The 22,311-nt window shown below is 40.3% G+C and overlaps 1 protein-coding gene and 1 long non-coding RNA gene across 3 annotated transcripts in view; both read left to right on the forward strand.

The window, feature by feature from the left end:
* LOC147022380 (uncharacterized) overlaps window positions 1-14,986 on the forward strand; it is a 214,946-nt gene extending 199,960 nt beyond the window's left edge. For both annotated transcript variants that reach the window (XR_015061216.1, XM_085893244.1), the window contains one exon: window positions 13,394-14,986. Coding sequence is in view for 1 of the 2 variants with exons in the window: in XM_085893244.1 (XP_085749370.1) it covers window positions 13,394-13,447 (54 nt within the window). In the remaining variant the exon portion in view is untranslated. The remainder of the gene's footprint in view (window positions 1-13,393) is intronic.
* A 777-nt stretch (window positions 14,987-15,763) lies between these two features.
* On the forward strand, window positions 15,764-17,915 carry LOC147022386 (uncharacterized). Its single transcript, XR_015060649.1, has 5 exons — window positions 15,764-16,549; window positions 16,763-16,948; window positions 17,034-17,192; window positions 17,394-17,451; window positions 17,754-17,915. It is a non-coding gene; the product is annotated as an uncharacterized LOC147022386 (long non-coding RNA).
* The last annotated feature ends 4,396 nt before the right edge of the window (window positions 17,916-22,311 follow it).

Here is a 22,311-nt window from a genome sequence, read left to right on the forward strand (position 1 = left end):
TTATCACATTGTCTCATCCTTGACTTCTGAAACAATCTACATCGTCAAATACCGCTCGTGAACCATTATCGTCTTCAGCCTTTTTTTACTATTTTATTGTATTTTTGAAAAAAAACTACTGAAGAAATCTATTATTTTTAAAATTTTATTATATTTTGATGGAACTGAACTCTTTTAGTCCTTGGACTACTTATTCCGTGTCTTTTGAATAAAACCGAAAATTGATTTTATTTGATATCATCTTCTTCTTCTTCTTCTTCTTCTTCAGATTAGGCATGACGTCTCATCAGGAAGTGGACTGTCATATCTGTACTGTTTATGGGTTGCATTGCCATGCGATTTAACTCAAACGGCGAATATTTTTCGATTTTCCACAAGTGTGCCAAGTTCATGCATTCATGGTGCTTTGTACAGTTGGGTGTTCAAAAAAATGAAAGTTTTATTTTTGCTGCTCCCTGATTTTGCCTTTGTTCCAATACCCCATAAGAACTTATAGGTCAAAAATGAACAAAATTCCATGATATTTAGGGGTTCCTCAAGTTGGCACAATTTTGGTTCATATTTACAAAATACACGTAATTTGCACAATGTAATATACTATTCCAATGAAAATATCAAACAACCATATTAATTGTGAAGTGTACTGCGTTGTGCACATTCGACGGCAAGTTGTCAGTTACAGTTTGGCAAATTTCAACAATATTGTGCCAACTTGAGGAAGCTCTAAACATCCTTCAATCTGCTTCATATTTGGTGTGTATGTTTCTACTGTCAAATGGAACAAAGGCACACCCAGGGAGAATAAATATTCATACTTTTATTTTTTACCCCCTATTATGAAGCACCCTGTTGTACAGTAATACAAAACGGGATGGTTTCATGCTAAACCATGGCTGAAAGACCCAAAGTTTGCCAGAAATTGGACAAGGTCTGTCTGAAATACCCGAGTGTGGATCGAGCCTAGAAAATGTTTGCTTTTTTCCTCAGAACATTTTACAGACCACTGTTATGACACAATAGAGATGACACAATATGGATAAATCATGTCGCTATCTGCCACGATTGACAGAGGATACCATTCAAACAAATAAGTGGAAGAAACACCTGTCTCAAAACTGTAACACTATCTCTACCGAGTATAGAAGTAATACCCACATTTATATAAAACGTTTTTGCATGAATTATGTTTATTGTGAGTAATATTTTGTTTTCCTTAGAATAAGCTAAATTGCACACTATTTAATGAAAAAATCACGCATTTCTGCATTGGAATCGTGATTTGGAACTAAAAACGGGGTCAGAGCAAGCCAAAGTGTTATTAAAATCACTTGTTTTAGGCAAATTAAATGTTTTTGCATTAATTATGTTTATTGTAAGTAAAATTTTGTTTTGCATCGAATGATCTAAAATGCACACTATTTGATAAAAACATGCATTTATGCATTGGAATCGTGTTTTGGAACAAAAAACAGAGTTAGAACAAGCTAAAGTGTTGTTGAAAGCGCTTGTTTTAGGCAAATAAGCCGTTTTTGCATGAATTATGTTTATTATGAGTAATATTTTGTTTTCCTTAGAACAAGCTAAAATGCACACTATTTGATGAAAAACAGTGGTTTCTGCATTAGCATCGTGTTTTGGAACAAAAAAACGGGATTAGGACAAGATTTTGTGCTGTTAAAAATGCTTGTTTTCGGCAAATAATACATTTTTACACGAATTATGTTTATTGTGAGTAATATTTTGTTTTGCTTAGAATAAGCTAAATGCACACTATTCTAAAAAAAAAAAAAATCACGCATTTCTGCATTAAAATAGTGATGGAGAACAAAAAACAGGATTGGAAAAGTGAGTGTTGTTAAAAATGCTTGTTTTCGTCAAATAATACATTTTTACACTAATTATGTTTATTGTGAGTAATATTTTGTTTTTCTCAGAGTAAGTAAAAATACACACTATTTGATGATAAAAAAAAATGTATTGCTGCATTAGAATCGTGTTTTGGAACAAAAAAACGGGGTTAGAACAAGCTTATGTGTTGTTAAAAACGTTTGTTTTTGGCAAATAAGACCGTGTTTGCATGAATTCTGTATATTGTGTCTTTTTGTTTTGCTGAGAATAAGCTAAAATACATACTATTTGAAGAAAATCGTGTTTCTGCATTAGAATAGTTAAATAGAAGGAAAAAACGGGATCAGAACAAACTATAGTATTGTTAAAAGTGCTTGTTTGAGGCGAAGAAGACCGTTTTTGCATGAATTATGTTTATTGAGAGTAATATTAGTCATATTTTGTTTGTTCAGAATAAGCCAAAATGCACACCATTTGATGAAAACATGCATTTCTGCATTACAATCGTGTTTTGGAACAAAAAAAGGGGTTAAAATAAGCTTATGTGCTGTTAACAACACTTGTTTTCAGCAAAGAATACATTTTTGCATGAAATATGTTTATTCTGAGTAATATTTTGTTTTGCTCAGCACAAGCCAAAATGCACACGATTTGATGAAATGATGCATTTCTGCATTGAAATAGCGATGGAAAACAAAGTCAGGGTCAGAACAAGCTATAGTGTTGTTGAAAGCGAATGTTTGAGGCAAATATGACTGTTTATGCATGAATTATGTTTTTGTGAGTAATATTTTGTTTTCCTTAGAACAAGCTAAAATGCACACTATTTGATGAAACCACATGTTTCTGCCTTAGAGTTATGACATGGAATGAAAAACCGGGTTCAGAACAAGCTAATGTGTTGTGAAAAATGCGTGTTTCAGGCAAATAAGACCGTTTTTGCATGAACAGGGTTTCTGGTGTAAAATATTTTGTTTTACTCAGCACAAGCTAAAATACACACTATTTGTTGAAAAACACGTTTCCAACAAACCACTACCTTCATCTCCCCCAAAACAGGTAGTTGCTCTCTTCTCAGAAACTACACACACAATTTGGATGAAACTTGACCACAACGTTCATCACCCATGATGTACCAAAGTGTATCGACTGTATCAAAATCTGCACTCATTAGAGGGGTTAACAGGGGGTGGGGTGGCAGGGTTTGACCCCCCAGAATAGGTATTTTCTCTCTTCTCCAAAACTACACACACGATTTCGATGAAACTTGACCACAACCTTCATCACCCATGATATACCAAAGTTTGTTCACGGCATAAAAAGTCAGCGTCTAGTGGGGTTTGAGTTCCCCAAAATAGGTATTTTCTCTCTTCTCCAAAACTACACACACAATTTCAATGCCATTAAAAAAAAGAGGTTCTGATGGGGTTTGAGTGACTGCAGCTGATTCAGATGAGCTTCACGATGCGCAGTCCTATTTTTACTTTCACCTGGGATATCCCCCTTCTCATGGCGACACCACCAAAGGCAAAGCAAGCTGGACCGAGCATGGTGGCAGCATACTGCAAAGGATTCTGAGGAAGCAGGTGCACAGTATGTGCACATTGGCACCTGGACAGGAACAACCATAAGCATTAATCTAAGCCAGAAGTTGCGCAGAAGGCTGAGAGTGGTGTTGATCCAAGATGGTTTAAGGATTTTATTCCAAATTCGGTGGTGTAATGGTTAGGTTATCCACTTTGAGTCTGGGAGGTCAGCAGTTTGAACCAGTTTGACCCCCAGCTGAGTCGTACTAATGACGTTAAAAATGTACATGCTGCTTCCTTGCCTGGTGGTGAGCATTTTAAAAAGATAGTGCACGGACAAACAACCATCGACTGACCACCCTAGTTCAGCCTCCGATTTTTTTTTTTTTTTTTTTTTTTTTTTTTTGTATACCTTGGTCGAGGCTCGTATGAGAGCTAACACACAACTCACAGCAAGGAGGCATGAGACAAGAGGGGTGGGAGTGGAAGGGACAAAACATTGGGGAACAGACACAGGTGAACTGTGGAAGGGAGAGGGATGGGGATGGGACGGGGAACATGGCGAGGAGAAGATGGACATTACAGGGACTTTCAGGAAGGAAAGCAGGAGAATTGAAGGAAGTGGGCTTGGGTGGATTATCGGGGGTAGAAAAGATCGAGGATTTGGATGGGGGAAGATAAGAGGTGGTGGTGAACAGCTGTTTTGAAAGCCTGGAGGGAAGAATGGGAAAGAATAGAGTGAGGAAGTTTATTCCAAAGGCGGGAAAAAGAGGGAATGAAAGAGTGAAGATGAGCAGTGATTCGTGATTTTGGTAGTTTTACCAGAAGGGGGTTGTTGGCGGACCTTGAGCGCCCTGTGCAAATGTGGTTGGGACAAATCGCAGAGAGAGCAGGGGGGGCAAGGCTGGAGAGGAGTCGGTAGAAGACAAAGACCACCGACCAACCTGCGGTGATTGAGTGAGAGGCCCAAAGACTCAGCTTCATTGCGGGAGATGCCAATGATCTTAAAAGCCCTGGTTTCGACAGCGTGAAGTCGAGAAAGGTGGGAGGCAGGAGCACCAGCCCAGAGGGGAGAGCAGTACTCCATCAGGCTACGGACAAAAAGCTTTGTAAGTAGTCAGGAGCTCAAGAGGGCCGAGGAAGGACTTTGCACGACGGAGGATTCCCAGTCGGCGACTGGCTTTTGAGGCGAGGTTGGAAATGTGACTTTCCCAGGAAAGGTCATGGCAGATAGTGAGACCCAGAAGCTTGAAAGAAAAGACTTCTTCCAGAGGATTGTTGAGAAAGTGGATGGTGGGGTTTTGTAAACGGTCCTTTCGAAGAGACATAGTGAGAGTGTGAGATTTGTGTGGATTGAAAGACATGTTCCACGTGTTGGACCAGTTTGTGATTTTATCCAGATCTGCAGTGAGCGAAGAAGCTGCTGCTTGCCGGTCTGAGGGATGACAGATGGTACGGCAGAGGGTGGAGTCATCGGCAAAGAGAAATAGAGGATTTTCCAGAGAGTCCGAGAGATCATTGATGAAAACCAGAAAAAGAACAGGGCCCAGAACGCTTACCTTGAGGAACTCCAGCCTGCACAGGAAGAGGGGATGAAAGAACTCCATTTAGGGCTACACGTTGACTGCGACAGGAGAGGAAGTCTGCGAGCCATGAGTGGAGATGGCCTTGAATACCATGGGAAGAGAGTTTGGTGAGTAGGGCAGGGTGCCAGACTGTGTCAAAAGCACGTGATATGTCCAGGGATACGGCTCGGATTTCTGTCTGGCATTGAGGACCTCCATCCATTGATGGGAGAGCAGTAGCAGCATATCTAGGGTAGAGTGACCTGGTCTGAAACCAAATTGATGATTGGAAATCAAGCCATTGGAGAAGAGGAAGGATTTCATGTCTGAAGCAATGATGGATTCCATAACCTTGCTGATGATTGGGAGAAGGCTGATTGGTCTGTAGTTACAGGGATCTGTTTTTGCACCTTTTTTATGCAGGGCAGTGATGTTAGCAGATTTCCAAGCAGATGGCAGATGACCTTGGGAAAATGAGAGGGTGAATAGAACAGAGAGAGGGTGAGCAAGAGCAGAAGAGCAGGCTTTGAGGACACGGGGGCTGATGCCGTCTGGACCGGTTGCAGAATCTGACTCGAGGTTTGAAAGCAAGCTCTCCACCTTGTCAGGAGAAAAGGATACAGAGTCCAGGGACAGTTGGGTGCGACTGGGTAAAGTGGGTAGAGAGATAGTGATGGGTTTGGGACACAAGATTTAGCTGCAAACACCGAGTTTAGACATTCAGCTTTATCACGTGTGGAATCAGCAGTGCGGCCATTTGAGGTAAGGGAGGGGTTGGAGGGGGAACATACACCAGAAACAGATTTGATTAAACGCCACCAGGATTTTGAGGAGGGAGAGAGGTTTGAGAGTTCAGACTTGAGATGAGAAAGATGTTGTTTTCTGGCTCTCCTGAGGGTAGATACACACTTGTTCCGAGCTTTGTGGAAAGAACTGAGATTGCCCTCAGTTGGGTTTGCTTTCCATGAGGCAAAGGCAAGTTGTTTCAGGACAACTGCCTCACCACAAGCTTCAGTAAACCAAGGGCGGGAGGAAGGGTAAGACAACTGAACACGAGAGGGGATAAATCTGTGCATGAGGGAGAGCAAGTTTCTTTGAAAGAATTCCCCAGGATGAGTTTATGTTTGAGAAAGTAGTGATAGGAGACCAGTCTGTAAGTTTGATGGCTGCTCGGAGACCCTGCCAGTCGGCTTGAGTGAAATGCCAGACTCGACGGCGGTGAGGTGGTTCTCTGATGACAGCCAGAGAGATGTCCACTTTAACAAGGACGTGGTCAGAAGAACCAATTGGAGCGAAGGAAGAGCAGCAGATATTGTCAGGGAAATTTGTCAAAATCAGATCCAGAAGAGATGGAGTACCATTGGTTGAGATCCGGGTCGGGAAGTTGACCGATTGAGTCAGTCCCAATGAGTCACAGAAAGCTTTTGTTGATGTCCCATGGCAGGTGAGAGAGGTACCCACACCTAGCCAACTGGCGTGATGACAATTGAAGTCGCCACATAAGAGGAAGAGAGAGTTTGGATGAGAAGATAGAAGATGGTCCATGTTTTCGGAGAGTGAGGTGTAGATGGAGTCATCACTGTTCGGTGGACGGTACAGTACACATATAAACATGAGGTGGGAGTGGAGGGGAAGCCGAAGCCAGAGGTATTCCTGGGGTGTGGGGGAGTGAGAGCAGTGCAGGGAGAGTGAGGAATAGAGTCTTTGATGAAGAGAGCAACACCTCCACCAGGACGAGGCTCAGGTCTGTCATACCGTAAGAGGGAGTAACCAGGGAGAGATACTTGGGAGTCAGACACGTCTTGGGAGAGGAAAGTTTCTGTTAGGCAGATAATGTCTGGTTTGTCAGTGGCAACCTGCATGGAAAGATCTGAAAGGTTTGAGCGAAGGCCCCGGATATTTGAGGTCCACACTTTTAATGAAGAGGTAGGGGAGGAGGCTTTGGGTGCAGGAGGTGGAGGGGCGGGGGAGGGTAGGATGAGGGACGAGGGGGGAGGTAAGGAGGGTTGCTGAAGGGGTGTGGGGTATAGCAGAATAGCGAGGGGAGGGGGCCGAATGAGGAGGAGAAAAGGCTCTGTGGTGCTGGGAGAGAGGGGGACAAGAGACAAGGAACATGGCAGTTGACGATTTGAGGAGGTGGAGTGAAGAGATGGAGGTGAGAGGGCAGTGGAGGGAGGCAGGTTGGTGGATGAGAGGGGGGGCAACTTAGAGAAGGAAGAGTGAGGGGGATGAAAGGTGGGAGAAAGGTGAGGGGGGAATTTTTGAAAGAGGTGAGAGGGAGGCTTGGAGGGAGAAGAGTGGGATGGTTGCTTTGAGAGTGAGAGTGAGGGGTGAGGGGGGTGAGTTGGCACTGAAGTTGGAAAAAAAGAATGGTTGATGGAAAGCGAGCATCCATGGCAAACTGTGGTTTTTAAAAGTTTTAGGTCAGAGATGCGATTTAACACAATTCTTGATGGATGCAATGAAGGCGAATTCAGAGCATGGAGAGAAGAAGCGCTGTAATAGTTGGATTTTTTAGGCAAGGAATGAAGGAGAGGTCGAAATGAGAGCAGTCTGTTAAAATAGCAGAAGAGAAGTGCATTGTGAAACAGTAAAGAGTACCACATGTGTGAGAGAGGAAGATGAAGCATTATAAGATCGTTTTTGTTGTTAATATTAATGTATGAGAGAGTTCAACAGATTAGGTCATGGAAGTGTAAAAAAAAAAGAAATCGAGGAAGACGAGGAGGAAGTTAAGAGGAAGAAGTAGCAGAATCGGGAGAAGGTGAGCGTGTTGTTGTTGGGTATATTTTTTTTTTTTTTTTTTTTTTTTTTTTTTTGAGATAAGAAAGAGATTAGTTGGGAGAATGGGGGATGTTTGGAAAGTGGGGAGGATGAAAATTGAAGGTAATGGGGAGGATAGAAATTGAAGGAATGGGGAGAAAAAACAAACAAAGAAACAAAAAAAAACGATCGAACACCGAGTGGAACCGGTAGGCCTCAAACCTAGGACTAGGCCTCAAACACCAAGTAAGAACGTCGACATAAATACTCACAAAATAGCACGATTTTTGAAACAAAACCGAACTAGGAACACACATTAACATGTAGGTGAGAAAATTAAACAGTTAAAACGGGACAAATAACAACCGGAACTTAACTTTGAGAATGTCAGCAGGGAGCCCCGAAGGAGACCTCTTGCCGCTCAAAACCGGAACCGGAAGTGATTAATGTGCGATGTGCCTAATTAATGGCTTCCTCCTGCGTTAAAGTTCCTTGCAAGGAAACTCAAATTATTATTATTATTATTATTATTATTATTATTATTATTATTATTATTATGGTTGACATGAACTTATTGTAGATGTATCATCATTTCTCCACTTTGTGTTCAATAATAAATGTGACTGATATCAATTTCCTCCTGTCATCTCTGTTCTTGGCTAACTCAGTCCCTCGATGTTCATTCCATTAAATTATTTCACATCTTGCTCCACAATTTTTCTCCAGGTCATTTTTGATTGTCCAACCTTCCTTTCTCCTGTTGTTGGCCAAAAGATGCTTCCCCTTGTCAATATTGTCCTTTTGTTCCAAAGATCTGATCTATCCATCTTCACTTTCTTTTCTTTACCTCCTTTGGAATGTGTTTCTGACCACTTATTTTCTTCACTTCTACGTTTGAAATTTTATTGTGTTAAAACAGCTTGTCGTTGATTTGTAACAGTTTAGTCTTATCGAAATTAACTATCAGACCAATGATTTGTGCTTGCCGATCAACTGGTTTTGTTTTGTCTTCAATTTCTTTAAATGTTTCTGGTGTGACATTCAAATTGAATAACCAGGGTCTAGCTTCCAAAAATGTGTTTCATACCATTTAATGCCTATTTCTCTCCCTAGTGTGGACTGTCATAGCATCCGCAACAAGTTGGAATTAGAAGCAGGTTTGGAGATAATAAATACCCCTGCTTCACTTCTGTTGTACTTTTAAACCATGGTGATACACACAAGAAACTTTGGTGCAGGAGGAGACCATTTGACCCATCATGCCTGCATCACACCAGCTGCAGAACCCATCAGTCACCCAATTCACACACAAGCCACTCACAAGTCATGCCAATGTCCCTGTATTCCTCCATCTCCAATGCATCTAGGTACCTATCTATTTCCAATTTAAGCCCATCGACCCCTTCCTCTGCCACTGCCTTTCTATGGAGACCATCTTATGCATAAATACTCTGACTGAAAGCCTTACCACTGTCCTTCTTTACCCTCGGACTATGGCCCTAAGTCCTAACACTGTTAATTCAGCTGAAAAAACTCTTCTGCACCTATCATGTCCACACCCTTCATTATCTTGACTTCTTATTCAAATATTTCCTTCATTTATCACATACATTCAAACTCAACAAAGACAACTTTAATCACAGACATGATTCTGAATTCGAAACCAACATGGCAAACTTTAATCAACGGCATGATTTTTCTCCAACATACCGTATCTCTTTACAACTTCCCTCAAACTATCCCTATGAATGTTGTCAAAGCCTGTCTCAACATCAACGAAGTTAGACAGCAGTTTCTGAAATTTGTCTGCTCTATGTCAGGTGCTGAATGAGGAGTCGGAGCCACTGGGATTATGGGTTTCCTGGGTCAAAACGAAGATCCAGGCTTCTAATGACATCTTGGATGCTGCTATCTTGTCTGTACCTGTTTGTGGCAAGGATGTTGAGGTCACGGAGAGATTCACTTACCTTGGCAGTGATACTCATGTCTTTGCTGGCTGTGAGCTAGGGGTCAATAGATGTCTGGGTCGGGCCTGGGGAGTCATGGATTCACTGGATCATGGGGTGTGACACTGCCAATACCTGTGCAGGAGGACAAAAGTCCGAGTCTTCAGGTCCTTGGTGCTTATAGTCTTGTTCTACGGATGTGAGACTTGAACTCTGATCAGGGATCTGAGATGGCGACTTAATTCCTTTGATACCAGGTCTCTTTGGAGAATCCTTGACGGTCGCTGGTCAGACTTTGTGTCCAACGAGCGATTGCTGAGAGAGACTCAAATGATATTTGTTACCTGCATAGTCCATGAGCGTCAGCTGTGGCGGTATGGACGTGTGGCTCATATTCTTGACGCTGATCCTGCTTATCAGATTCTCTCAGCGAGGGAACCTCGTGAGTGGAGAAGGCCATTGGGCCAACCACGTACCTCGTGGTTGCAGCAGGTTGATCAGCATCTCAAGGAGATGGAGATGGGCCAGGCATGTGCCTGTGGGATGGCCAGACGGAGGCCCCTAGAGTACTGGCGGAAGTGGATGCAGCGACAGGCTTCTCAGGTGCATGCTCCCATACATGACCTGACCTACCACAGGGTGGCACGAAACAATACATATTTACCTCGAGAGAATTGGGGTTCCCCCCCCCCCCTTGGACCCCTCTACCAGATATGCTAGCCAGGCAGATACCATACTCAGGATACCCTTAGGGAACATGCAAAATTTAGTTGGATTTGGTGCCATAGTTTTTTAATTTTCTTCAAAGCATATATAAATAAACTAGCAGATAACCCATATCCACCAGGCTGTTGTCAGGGAATTAATTCCCACTCGAGTGTGGAATGTTTTGGGAGTTTGACAGGAATGTCCTTTGACACCAGAATTGCAGGGACCCATGTAAATTCCTTGGAATGTAAAATGTGACTGAGTCCTCAACGCCTTTCTTCTTCATGTTCCCATCCCCCCCTCCCCCCTCCCCACTCAATTTGAAGTGTGCATCCTTCACCCCCCCCCTCTCTCAACTCCAATTCCGCATCCTTCTACTCGAAACTCCAAGTCCAAATCTCTTCCCCTGACCAACTTCAATTCAGCATCCTTCTCCCCCTCGCTGCCTACTCGTCAGCATCCTTCCACCCAACCAACTCCAAGTCCGCATCCCTCCCCCCTCCAAACTCAGCATTCTTTCCCCTGCAAACTCCCAATTCCAAATCCCTCCCTTCCAACTCCAAGCCTGCATCCCTTCCCCCCTTCCCAACTCCAAGTCTGCATCCCTCACCTCCTCACTCGCATAGATTGACACACAGACTGATTAGATCTGTAGCGACATCAAGCCAATATGGAAGGTCTCACTCTGGTTTCCAGTTTTTCATTATTTTGGTCTATTTTGGTTTTCATCGTTTCATTATTTTCGTTCATTTGTTGTCCGAATCCCACCAATTATTTGGGATTTTTGGACAATATACAAGGCTGTGTGACGTCAAGAGCTCTCCCTCATCTAAGGCCACGTTCATAACCCTCCAGGATTCCACGCTAAGTATCTCCTCACTTCTGATCACGTCTGATAAATATATTAAATAAAAATCCGCTTTTGATTTGTAATTGTACCAACTCGTTTTTTGTCACCTGCATCTTGCCATTGCTACATTAATAAGGAGTTTGAGGTTCCGTTTGGAGGATAATTCGTTCGTTTCCAAATAAATGAAGTTTTCTCAATGAGGTCTTCTTCTTGTGAATGGCAGCTTGGCTGCCGGGTAGCTATCGTTTGGTTTGGCCGTGTCTATGCTGCTGATGCTATGCCCCTACACCAGTTCACTCGTACTCACTTCACTGACCTCAGAAGGATGACAGGCTCAGTCAACCACACCTCGTGTTAATTCAGCAGCCAACGGGGCTCAAACTTAGGACCTGAAGATCCCAAGCTAGCCACTCTAACCACAAAGCTCAATGAGGTAAAATGGACGAAAAGGAAATTATTCATCATATTTTTTTTTACAAAAATTTTTTTTCCTGTTTTTATGGGGTAATAATGAACGGCAGTACTTGCATTGTTCTGTAAACCATATGTGATCAATAATGGAAAACCCTCACTACTACCCCCTACAACCTACATTGTGACACACACACACACACACACACACACACACACACACACACACATTCCCTGCTACATTGCACATGCATTTACGATAGCAAATCACCATCAGACCTCAATACAATGCACAGTATACACATTACACAAACACCTACAATATGCATTATCATGGGCACAGAACCGGAATCGATTATGAACGAAATCGACGTCACAGTTAAGAAGTGGAATCAATTCTAAAATATAGAGAATGGTCCAAGCCTCCTCATGACCATGAACATTATGGCAGTCAGAGCTTGGGAATCGATGGGTAAAGGACGACGATCATCAGCAGCGCCAACCGGCAGCATCGGAAACTACTCTCAGTGAGTCACCTAGATCAGCTGTGTGGTAATGTGGAAACAACTTAATTGAGATCCCTCGTGTGCCAGTTGGTAGAATGTGCCAGTGTGTAAAGTGCCAGATAACACAGCGGTTATTGTAAATATTGTTATTGGCCAGGGTTTGATGTTCACCACGAGGCAAAGCACTCGAGTTCCTCCCAAACACCCTGTCCCGAGACCACCAGCTGCGGATAACTCCATGGCTTGGCGGGTTACTAATCAACCACAAACTCCAATTGGTGCCACCAATCCTGGCAGGGTATCACTACTTCACGTGGTTACCTTACCTTTGGACGATAATATCAAGGGGGGCTCGTGCCCTCGACGTGTACTTGTCTTAATCTTAGCTGATCAGGTGCAGCTGAACGGAGATGCCAGTATGCACCGACTAACATTGCAAATCACATGGGGTAAAACTTCCTGGCTAACATGACGGGCGGACTATGCTGACCAATGGAGGAAAAGACACCACGAACTGGGTACATTCACAATAATAGCAATTTATTTATAAAAGGGGCAAGGAAAGGTATGTGGCACAATAAGCAAGGGATTTTATATTCAGCAATATTTGTACAGCAGGGGAGAGCAAGGATTGGTGAGGTGCAGCAAAAGGAAAACAGTTATTAACAAACACAAGAGACAGCATAATTGAGATTGTTGAAGTTTAAACATCGGTGTAACTCTGCACTAACAAAACAGGTGCCATCAGAATCATTCCCCAAGGAAGTGAGTGTGTGTGAGAGAGAGAGAGAGAGAGAGAGAGAGAGAGAGAGAGAGAGAGAGAGAGAGAGAGAGAGAGAGAGAGAGACAGACAGACAGACAGACAGACAGACAGACAGACAGACAGACAGAGATGGTTTTGACCTCTCTTACTAGGCAAGGTCGATGAACCAATGCAAACCCCGTCGCTAAGGAGGGAGAAAGGGGAGGAAAACTGAGGGTGTCTATGGTGAGTGGTCAGAGGGAGGCACGGTGAGGTATGAGGTGATATGCAGGTGAAGTGTGGAGAGGAAGGTGTGAAGATATGGCTCAGGGGGGGGGGGGGCTGGTGAGTATCGGAAACAAAGCAAAGAATGTGTGAGACGATAGCCCTAAAGTGGTGTCAAGAAGTCTGTACGTGTAAATGCTAATGTTGTCTAAACTGCATCCGGTCTGGTGTCTGGCTTTGTGCTCATTTCACATTCCATTCTGTGGGCTCCGTTCCGCTCAGTCTGCCCGCTCCATTGTGCAGCACACCAAGACCCCAAGAACAAGAAGACGAATGCGCAGACGGAGAACCGAGTGACGTCACGCTTGCCAGAAAAACCCACGCTACCTTTATAATGCCCTGGTGGCGGTGCGGCTTGAGAGCAGATCAGGCGGAGCGATTGGTGTTTTACAGCACCCTCATTGGCGTATGGACAGTTTCCCTGGCGCTAGCTCCGGCCATGCGAGGCTTCCAGGATCAGGCTACAATTCTTGCAATTCACTTCCCATAATGATTTTTCTGTTTATCAATATGATGTTTGGTTCGGTGATGATAAAATATATATGCTATCTGAGGGTGATGATAATTAATCAGATTTGGAAGTAATGCTAATTATTTTAATTTTTTTGTACTTGACCAACTGATTTTTCACTTCTTCAGCACTTTGAGATTTATTGTATTGGAAAAGTACGATACAAATAAAAAAAAATATTATTACCCTCACCGAAGGAGAGACTATTGCATTTGGGTCCGTTTGTTACTTGCAAAATCGAAGATTTTTCAAGTATATTGGTTCATCGATTTTTGGCTGCTCTTAGAGCACCCTTATTCTGGACATTTCCATTTGTCTGTCTGTCCGCGAAACTTTGGTCAACCCTCGGGGCTAGACCACTCAACCGATTCCAATGAAATTTGGTAGGTAGGACCAATATTTCTGGAAATCGTGTGCTTTCGAATATGGGACCCCGGGCCCTAGCAACAGCATAGCAACGGCCCTTTAAAGTGGCCAAAAAATCGAAAAAAAATCGAAAAATCGAAGCTTAGGGTTCTGTGCGCAATCTATCGAGCTCCCTTCATGCCAATTTGCAGCCCTAACAAAAAATATTTGTAGGAGGAGATAGGTTTTGGGCGAGTACATGTCGAACATTTCAGAAACGGTTAATTGCGAATATCTCAAAGAGAAAGAGTCTGATTTTGATGAAACTTGGGTGAAATGTGTACAATGGGGCTAGCATGTACACAAAAATGAATGGTTGCTATGCACACCTCCGTTGCTTAGCAACAGCTAAAATACTTTATCGTACATCGTACACTTATTGTGGACTGTACAAGAAAATCAATACCTCCGAAACTGGACCTTCGAGGGACCTGTTTTTTATTGTGCCCAAGGAGAATGTCTTACAGCATCATATAAAAAAATTAATGGAATTACCAGGGCTGCCATTTGTTAGAGTCTCTTTGGAAACATGCCTGAAATTTCACAAGGCGGGTTTCTGGGCGCAAACTAAGAGGGCTGTGATAATCATATTTATTGTGCTAACTTGATTGATAGCATGTACATGAATATTGGCGAGTCGCGTTGGCCAGCTTTCCATCTCGAGCGAGCTGCCATGTCGCCTACTGGCTTGTCTGATTCTGTCTGTCTGTTTGTCTGTTTGTCTGTTTGTTGGGTAGTCGATGTAGTCGAAAAAATTTTTTTCGAGAAAAAACATTTTTGAGATTTTTAGCTCGCCTGTTCGAAGAACAGAGCTATAGCGATACCCCCGGCGTGAGCGTCAGCGTGAGCGTGAGCGTGAAAATGTTAAATTTTTTGTATTACGGAAAAACTCCTCGACGGATTTCGACGAAACTTGGTGGGGGGGGGTGAGGTATGGTCCAAGGATCATGCCATTAGATTTTGGACTTGGTCCCCCCCCAAAAATTGTTCGAGAATTTTTTTTTTGCATTTCGACATGTTTTAAGTGATTTCCAACTCCCACCCCCCCAAAAAAAATTCAGAGAAAATTTTTTTTTTTGCATTTCTACATGTTTTAAGTGATTTCCAACCCCCCCCCCCCCCAAAAAAAATTGTTAGAGAAAAAAAATTTTTTTTTGCATTTCTACATGTTTTAACTGATTTCCAACCCCGCTCCCCCCCAAAAAAATGTTAGAGAAATTTTTTTTTTTTGCATTTCTACATGTTTTAAGTGATTTCCAACCCCCACCCCCCAAAAAAAATTGATAGAGAAAAAATATTTTTTGCAACTTTTTTTTCAACAAAATTTTGATTTGTTTTTTTTGCATTTCTTCATGTTTTAAGTGATTTCCAACCCCCCCCCCCCAAAAAAAAATGTTGGAGAAAAGAACTATAACTCTCAGCACTGTTGACATCATATTTAATGAATAAGATATAAGGTTCATTTGAGTGACCCAGCAGTATTGGCGGCGGAGGTTTTGCACTCTCCCGAGTGCTCCCCCTCTAGTTTTCTTTCTAATGTTTTTATCTACCACACTATTTTTTATACGCCCGATATATGTATATGTATATGTATATATATATATATATATATATATATATATATATATATATATATATATATATATATATATATATATGTAGGGTGGATATACTGGTTCTGGCTCACTTTTCCCCATGTAAATGAATGGGGGATTTTCAGCGATTCCTATTTTTTTTTCCCTAAAAATAAACCCCCTTTTTATCCCAAGGTATATTTATTTGTCTCCCCTTTTAACCTGGAGGTCGAACCTCATTGAATTGAACACCTGGGGGTTGAACAGCTCACTCATTGAACCTATAAAGATTTGCTCATCCTCAAATTCCTTCAATAGTTTAATTTTCTTTGCACAATAATCCCCATCTAAAATATTGACAAACAAAACATTTGAATCTTTATATTTTTTAAGATACCCCTTTTGTGTCATTACGAAATGATAAACTTCTCTTAATGATCTCATCTGGCCACCGCCCGAGTTGCAAATCATTTTTGTGTATAAACCACGCCATAAAAAAGTTTTGTTTCAAATGTTTTCAGTTCATGCCGTGAAAATGAGGAAGTGTTTTTTTGACACGGTCGTGCTGTGAAAAGAAAAACAGGAACTATTCTGTGAGACAAGGTCTCGTGTTTATATTTTATCTCGGAACACGAACTGAAAACATGTTTAATCAAAACCATTTTAGGGCATTTTCAGTATGTTTTGAAAATGATTCATACAGTTTCAGAAAATAATCGCCCAGTTATTTTCCAAGCTGCTCACCCGAAGTGTCATTTCCTGTGGCTACACCCAATGATTAGGTAATTTCCTCATGTTGTCTTATAAGTGATTCGCCAGACAAAGTTTCTGCCAGATGGGATTTTCATTTTTACAACTGAGACATGAGCGATCTTTCTTCCGCGAACAAAACAGCTCAACACAAAGTTGGTAAGTTGGTTCCTCTTTGAACGATGAAGCAATTGATTATAAATTAAATCGTGATAATTCTGATATATATATATATATATATATATATATATAAATATATATATATATATATATATATATATATATATATATATATATATATATATATATATATATATATATATATATATATATATATATATATATATATATATATTTTTTTTTTCTTGGCAGGTCCTTGGAAGAAGAGCAGTTTACATATCACGACGAGGTGCATGAAATTAATGCTCTTATTGAAGAGGTCAATCATCTTAGAAGAGAATTGAAAAACATTTTTAAAGACTGACACGACGTCTTATCACGGCCCAGAGACATGGACTCACTCTCTTCCGATGAACAAAACAGCTCAACACAAAGTTGGTAAGTTGGTTCCTCTTTGAACGATGAAGCAATTGATTATAAATTAAATCGTGATAATTCTGATACATATATTTTTTCCTGACAGGTCCTTGGAAGAAGTGGAGTTTACATATCACGATGAGGTGCATCAAATGAATGCTCTTATTGAAGAGGTCAATGATTTTAGAAGAGAATTGAAAAACATTTATAATGACTGGTACGAAGTCTTATCACGGCCTCTGATCTCGAATGAATTAAACCAATGGTGAGACGTGTGTGTGTGTGTGTGTGTGTGTGTGTGTGTGTGTGTGTGTGTGTGTGTGTGTGTGTGTGTGTGTGTGTGTGTGTGTGTGTGTGTGTGTGTGTGTGTGTGTGTGTGTGTGTGTGTGTGTCTGTTTGTCTGTCTCTTTGTATCTCTCTCTGTCTGTCTTTCTACCTATACCCTTGACTTATTTTTTTTTTCCAGCACTATCACACAACATCAGCTGTTGAAGCAATCTTGTACAACACATGATTTTCTGGAGGTAAATGTTTCTGAATTATTATTTAGTTATTTTTTTATTAATATCACTCTCTCTTTAGAATGTCGTCTTATGTTGGTTGCATCATTAGTTTGGACGCGGTTTTGCCAGTACACTGGAATTCATTTTATTGACCTTGAAAGGATGACAGGCTCCTGGTGTGTTAATTCAGTGGTCAACGAGGCTGGTGTGTTAGTTCAGTGGTCAACGAGGCTTGAACTTAGAACCAACAACAGGTTTACTCATATTACCATGTGATTATCTTTATAAAACCTAATTATTATCCACTTTTTGTTTCAAAACAGAATATGGTGTCTGAGTTTCGAAATCACAAGACATCTGAAGAAGATTGCTGGGAAAGATTATACATTCTCGCAAATGAATATTTAATATTTTCAATATTAATAAATTATATTTGTTTTGTTTACAATTACTTGATTTTGAATTTCAAGAAGAGGATCAAGACATGAAGGGGAGGGAGGGGTGGGGGGGGGGTGGGGGGGGTAGGTGTGCTCCCCCAATGACCCATCACCCCTCATCCCACCCCTCCCCTCCCCATGTGTGTGTGTGGGGAAGGGTGGGGGTGGGATGAGGGAGGTGGTGGGTCAAAGGTGGGGGTGCACAGGGGGGATTAGGGGGTGGCGCTTGTGTGGGAGGGGCTTGTGTGGGTGGGGCTTCAGTGGGAGGGGTGTGTGTGGGTGGGGCTTGTGTGGGTGGGGCTTGTGGGAGGGCGTTTATGTGGACAGGGTTTATGTGGGCAGGGTTTATGTGGGTGGAGCTTGTGTGGGCAGGGTTTATGTGGGCAGGGTTTATGTGGGTGGGGTGAATGTGGATGAGGTTTATGTGGATGAGGTTTGTGTGGATAAATGGATGGGTGGAGAGATGGGTGGATGGGTGGAGCTTGTGTGGATGGGTGGATAATTTTTTTAATTAAATAAACATGTTGTGTGTGGGGAACTAATTAACTAATCACTAATTATGTGAATATGATGAATATGGGTGGAGCTTGTGAGGGGTTTGTGTGTGTGTGGAGCTTGTGTGGGGTGGAGTTTTTGTGTGGAGCTTGTGAGGGGTTTGTGTGGGGTGGGGTTTATGTGGGCATGGTTTGTGTGGAGTTTGTGTGGGGTGGGGTTTATGTGTGTGTGGGGTTTGTGTGGGGTTTGTGTGGGGTTAGTGTGGGGTTTATGTGGGTGCGTTTTGTGTGGGTGGAGTCAAAAAGGGGCGGAGTCAAAAAATTTCAATTTATCTTTGTCTTTTGTAATTCCTGTGAATAAAATGAACCTAAAATCTCTTCCCCTTCCAAATCATATATTTTATAAGTCCAAGGAACCGTATCTATTACATCAACAATTTTAAAAAGCTCGTTCGTCCATCTTTTAATATAACCCTTTTCAAAATGAGATTTCCACCTATATATTCTTACGATATCACCAACTTTGAACTTAGGTTTTCTGACAATCTCTTTTTCATATTTTAATTTTGTAAATGTTTCTGATGGTTTCATATTTGTTGACGTGTGAATCGTGTCATTATACTTATCCACAATATCATGAATAAAAGATGACCATTGTTGTGAACCGAGTTGTGTGAATTTTTTATATAGTCTCTCTTTTAAGGTACGATTAAAACGTTCAACAACAACTGCCTTCCCTTCATTAAAGGTACTGTATAATGTAATACTGTTATTTTTTTAGAAAATTCAAAAATGTCTTGTTATAAAACTCTCTACCCTCATCAGTCCACAATTTTTTAGGTTTTCTCTTACTTTTATTAAATATCTGTTGAAAGGCTAACATAAGAGTATAACCTGTTTTGTTTTTTAATGGTACAACCCATACGTATCTACTCCTCAAATCAATAACGGTTAAAGCATACTTGTACCCCTTATCATTATTGAGTTCAATCAAATCAGCAGACTAGATATAATCAACTTCCTTGGAATAAACTTTCCTTCTCTGAAACTTTGTGAATATTGGTTTATGTAATTCATCAGCTAATTGCTCTTCAGTCTTAATGACATCATTAGAGCCTATAAGTTTTTGAATTTCCAAGTCCAAGTTTCAATTTAGCACTGATCATCTTCTTCACAATGAACCGATCAACTTTTTCTCTCAAGGTTGGATTTTGTATCAGAGACAAATTATACAACATTTCTCTATCGGCTTCATGCTTTTCTTCCAACGTTGTGGTATTCCCATAATCAATATCGTGTCTCATGCACACTTCATCAACTCTATTGATAGGCTTACTCCAGGATTTAGGATTGTCTGCCTCATCTAATCTTTTATCCAAGTTTGTGCCTGGACCACAGAAAGAATACCCTGGAAGATGTAATTCCCCTGGTATTCCAGTAGTTGTAAATTTACTTCCTGATAAAAACTTTTGTATATCTCCTCCTCGTTTGTGTTTGGAGATAAATTGATTTTTTTTTTGAACCACACACCGAACATATACCTTTTTGTATAACCCTGTTATTTTTACTTTTAATATATGAAATATTTTTAGTATTACTTTTCTTTTTACATTTGAGACAATAACTCATTTATTTATGTGAAAAATTCCTGCAGAGTGCAAAAACCTTTTTAGTTTCCAACATGCACATTTGAATCTTAATTTTTAAAACATAAAGAATCCTTAGAAATGCCTTCACTCTCTCCTCCATTTATTTAAGAAAAAAAAAAATGAAAAACTTGAATTAAAATGAATAGCTTGTCGATGTCAATAGTCTTGTTGAAAGTATTGCAAATAGACTTGTCAATTCTTTGTTTTCCTCTTCAGTGGGTTGAGTTATTTTCTGTAATACCACCAATCTTTTTTTAATCTCACTGGTTTCCATATTTTGATATTTATTTTGTCTCGCTCTTTCCACCCTCTCCTCCCTCTCTCTCTTCTCTCTTTCCTCCCTCTCTCTCTTCTCTCTTTCCTCCCTCTCTCTCTCTTCTTCTTTTCCCCCTTCTCTTTCTTCTCCCTCTCCTCCTTCTCTCTCTTCTCCTTTTCCTCCTCTTCCCTCTCTTCTTCAACTCCTTCCTCATCCCTTACTATCCTTGAATTGCTTACACCCCATAGAATATCATACATATATTCATCAGGATTTCTTGTTATTCCTGTATCCAAAATAATTTTTTTTACAACAGGAAACCAATAAAATTTATTTTGAATTTCTAAAAGAGCCTTACCTTTTCTTAACTTTATAATTTTTTCATTATTTAACATTTTCATTAAATCTAAAGTTGTCGGTTTATCAACATCAGCATAATGCCAATCTTTTATTGAAAATACCTCATTCTTATGTTGTAGAACATATTTATTAAAATACCGAATACCCTTTTCTTGAAGGTATGCTTGGACACAGAAATGATAATTTTCTTGAAGCCTTCTTGCTGTCATTTATGTATTAGAAATATATGTTAGAATAATATTATGGCACGAAACACCTCCCCATCTTCCCATAGTTAAATCATTTTGTATTTCCTTACTTATTATATATAATCCTGTTTTTTCTGTTTTCATGAGATAAACAAGGGCAAAACCATTATTATATTTACCCTTATTAAATTCTTTTATTTGTTGTTTACTAATCGTGCCCCACAAAACTCATTCTCGATACCAAGTGGATAATATTCTTCCTTACGAGACTGATTTAATTATTCCAGGTCTTCGAGGTTAATTTTAAATGACCAATTATATCCTAAATCATTCATATCATACCCCCATTGTTCTATTCTCATACAAACGATACGTCCTTCTTTATAAAAAATTATTTTAATTCGAACTGTGAATTCTGTATGACCTGGAGATAATATCAACACTTCTGTATCTTTGGAATACACGGCCGTTTTATTTGAGGATATATATTGTGATAAATCGCTTAATCTCACTAAGTCATTTGCGTCAGTCGGGCTTGGATAATTTTTTAATTTATAAGCATTTTTCATGTTAATATTTTTAGTTATATTATATTTATGTCGTTCAGTCTGTGCCTTTGTGTAATAATTTGATAAATCAATATCCAGTTCTTGAGATACACCAAAGATAGAACCATCTTTACCAACATAAGTCATTTATATTAGATTAAAAATAATATCATAAAATTTTTTATTTTTGTTGAGTTGAAATAACACATATAGACATAATTGACCACAACACTTGGAATTTAATTCTTGGACTTGAAATGTTTGATAAACACCATTCTGTAAGAATTTTATGACTTCAACAGGTGGTGGAACACCAAAACTATCAAAATAATATTTGTCTTGATTATTAAAAATACAAACCCAATGAGAACCGTTCCCATTATTATCTTCTAAGTTCATAATAATATTCTTTGTATGTTTCGGCACATTTGTTAATTCATCTCTCATACAAATAACCACATTATGAATTTTTAATTTCTTACAATATTTGACAAGTTGTAAATTTGATGTATTCTTTCCAAATTCTTTCAACCACTCATCAATGCTCATTTATTTATTAGAAAGATATAATCCATTACCTCTTCGTTAATTTTACACCTGCTTGTGCTGTAGGAGAAAGCATATCTCCAACGAACAATCTCGCTTTATCAGGCAGACCTTCAAGTTTTTCAGCAAAATCTACAATTACACCACTTCCACTAATTTGTTTCTCCAACTCTTTGTTATGTCTTTCCAATTCTTTTTGAGCCTGGAGTTGAGCCTTCCTTTCGTTGGCAGTTTTCACCGCTGTTGAAATACCACCCGTCAATGCTCCAACCGCACTTAAACCAGCAAATAAAGGAATTAGAAATGGGAGAAATCCTCCACTCGTCTCTCTTATTGAATATTTTTTCAACATTGGTTTTGTCATTTTAATTTTAAGTGAGCCAGTGTCATTCAAGATTTTAAC

The sequence above is a fragment of the Eptatretus burgeri genome, chromosome 8 (assembly GCF_056783735.1).
Source record: "Eptatretus burgeri isolate ZD-2024b chromosome 8, Ebu_testis_v1, whole genome shotgun sequence".
Lineage (NCBI taxonomy): Eukaryota > Metazoa > Chordata > Myxini > Myxiniformes > Myxinidae > Eptatretus > Eptatretus burgeri.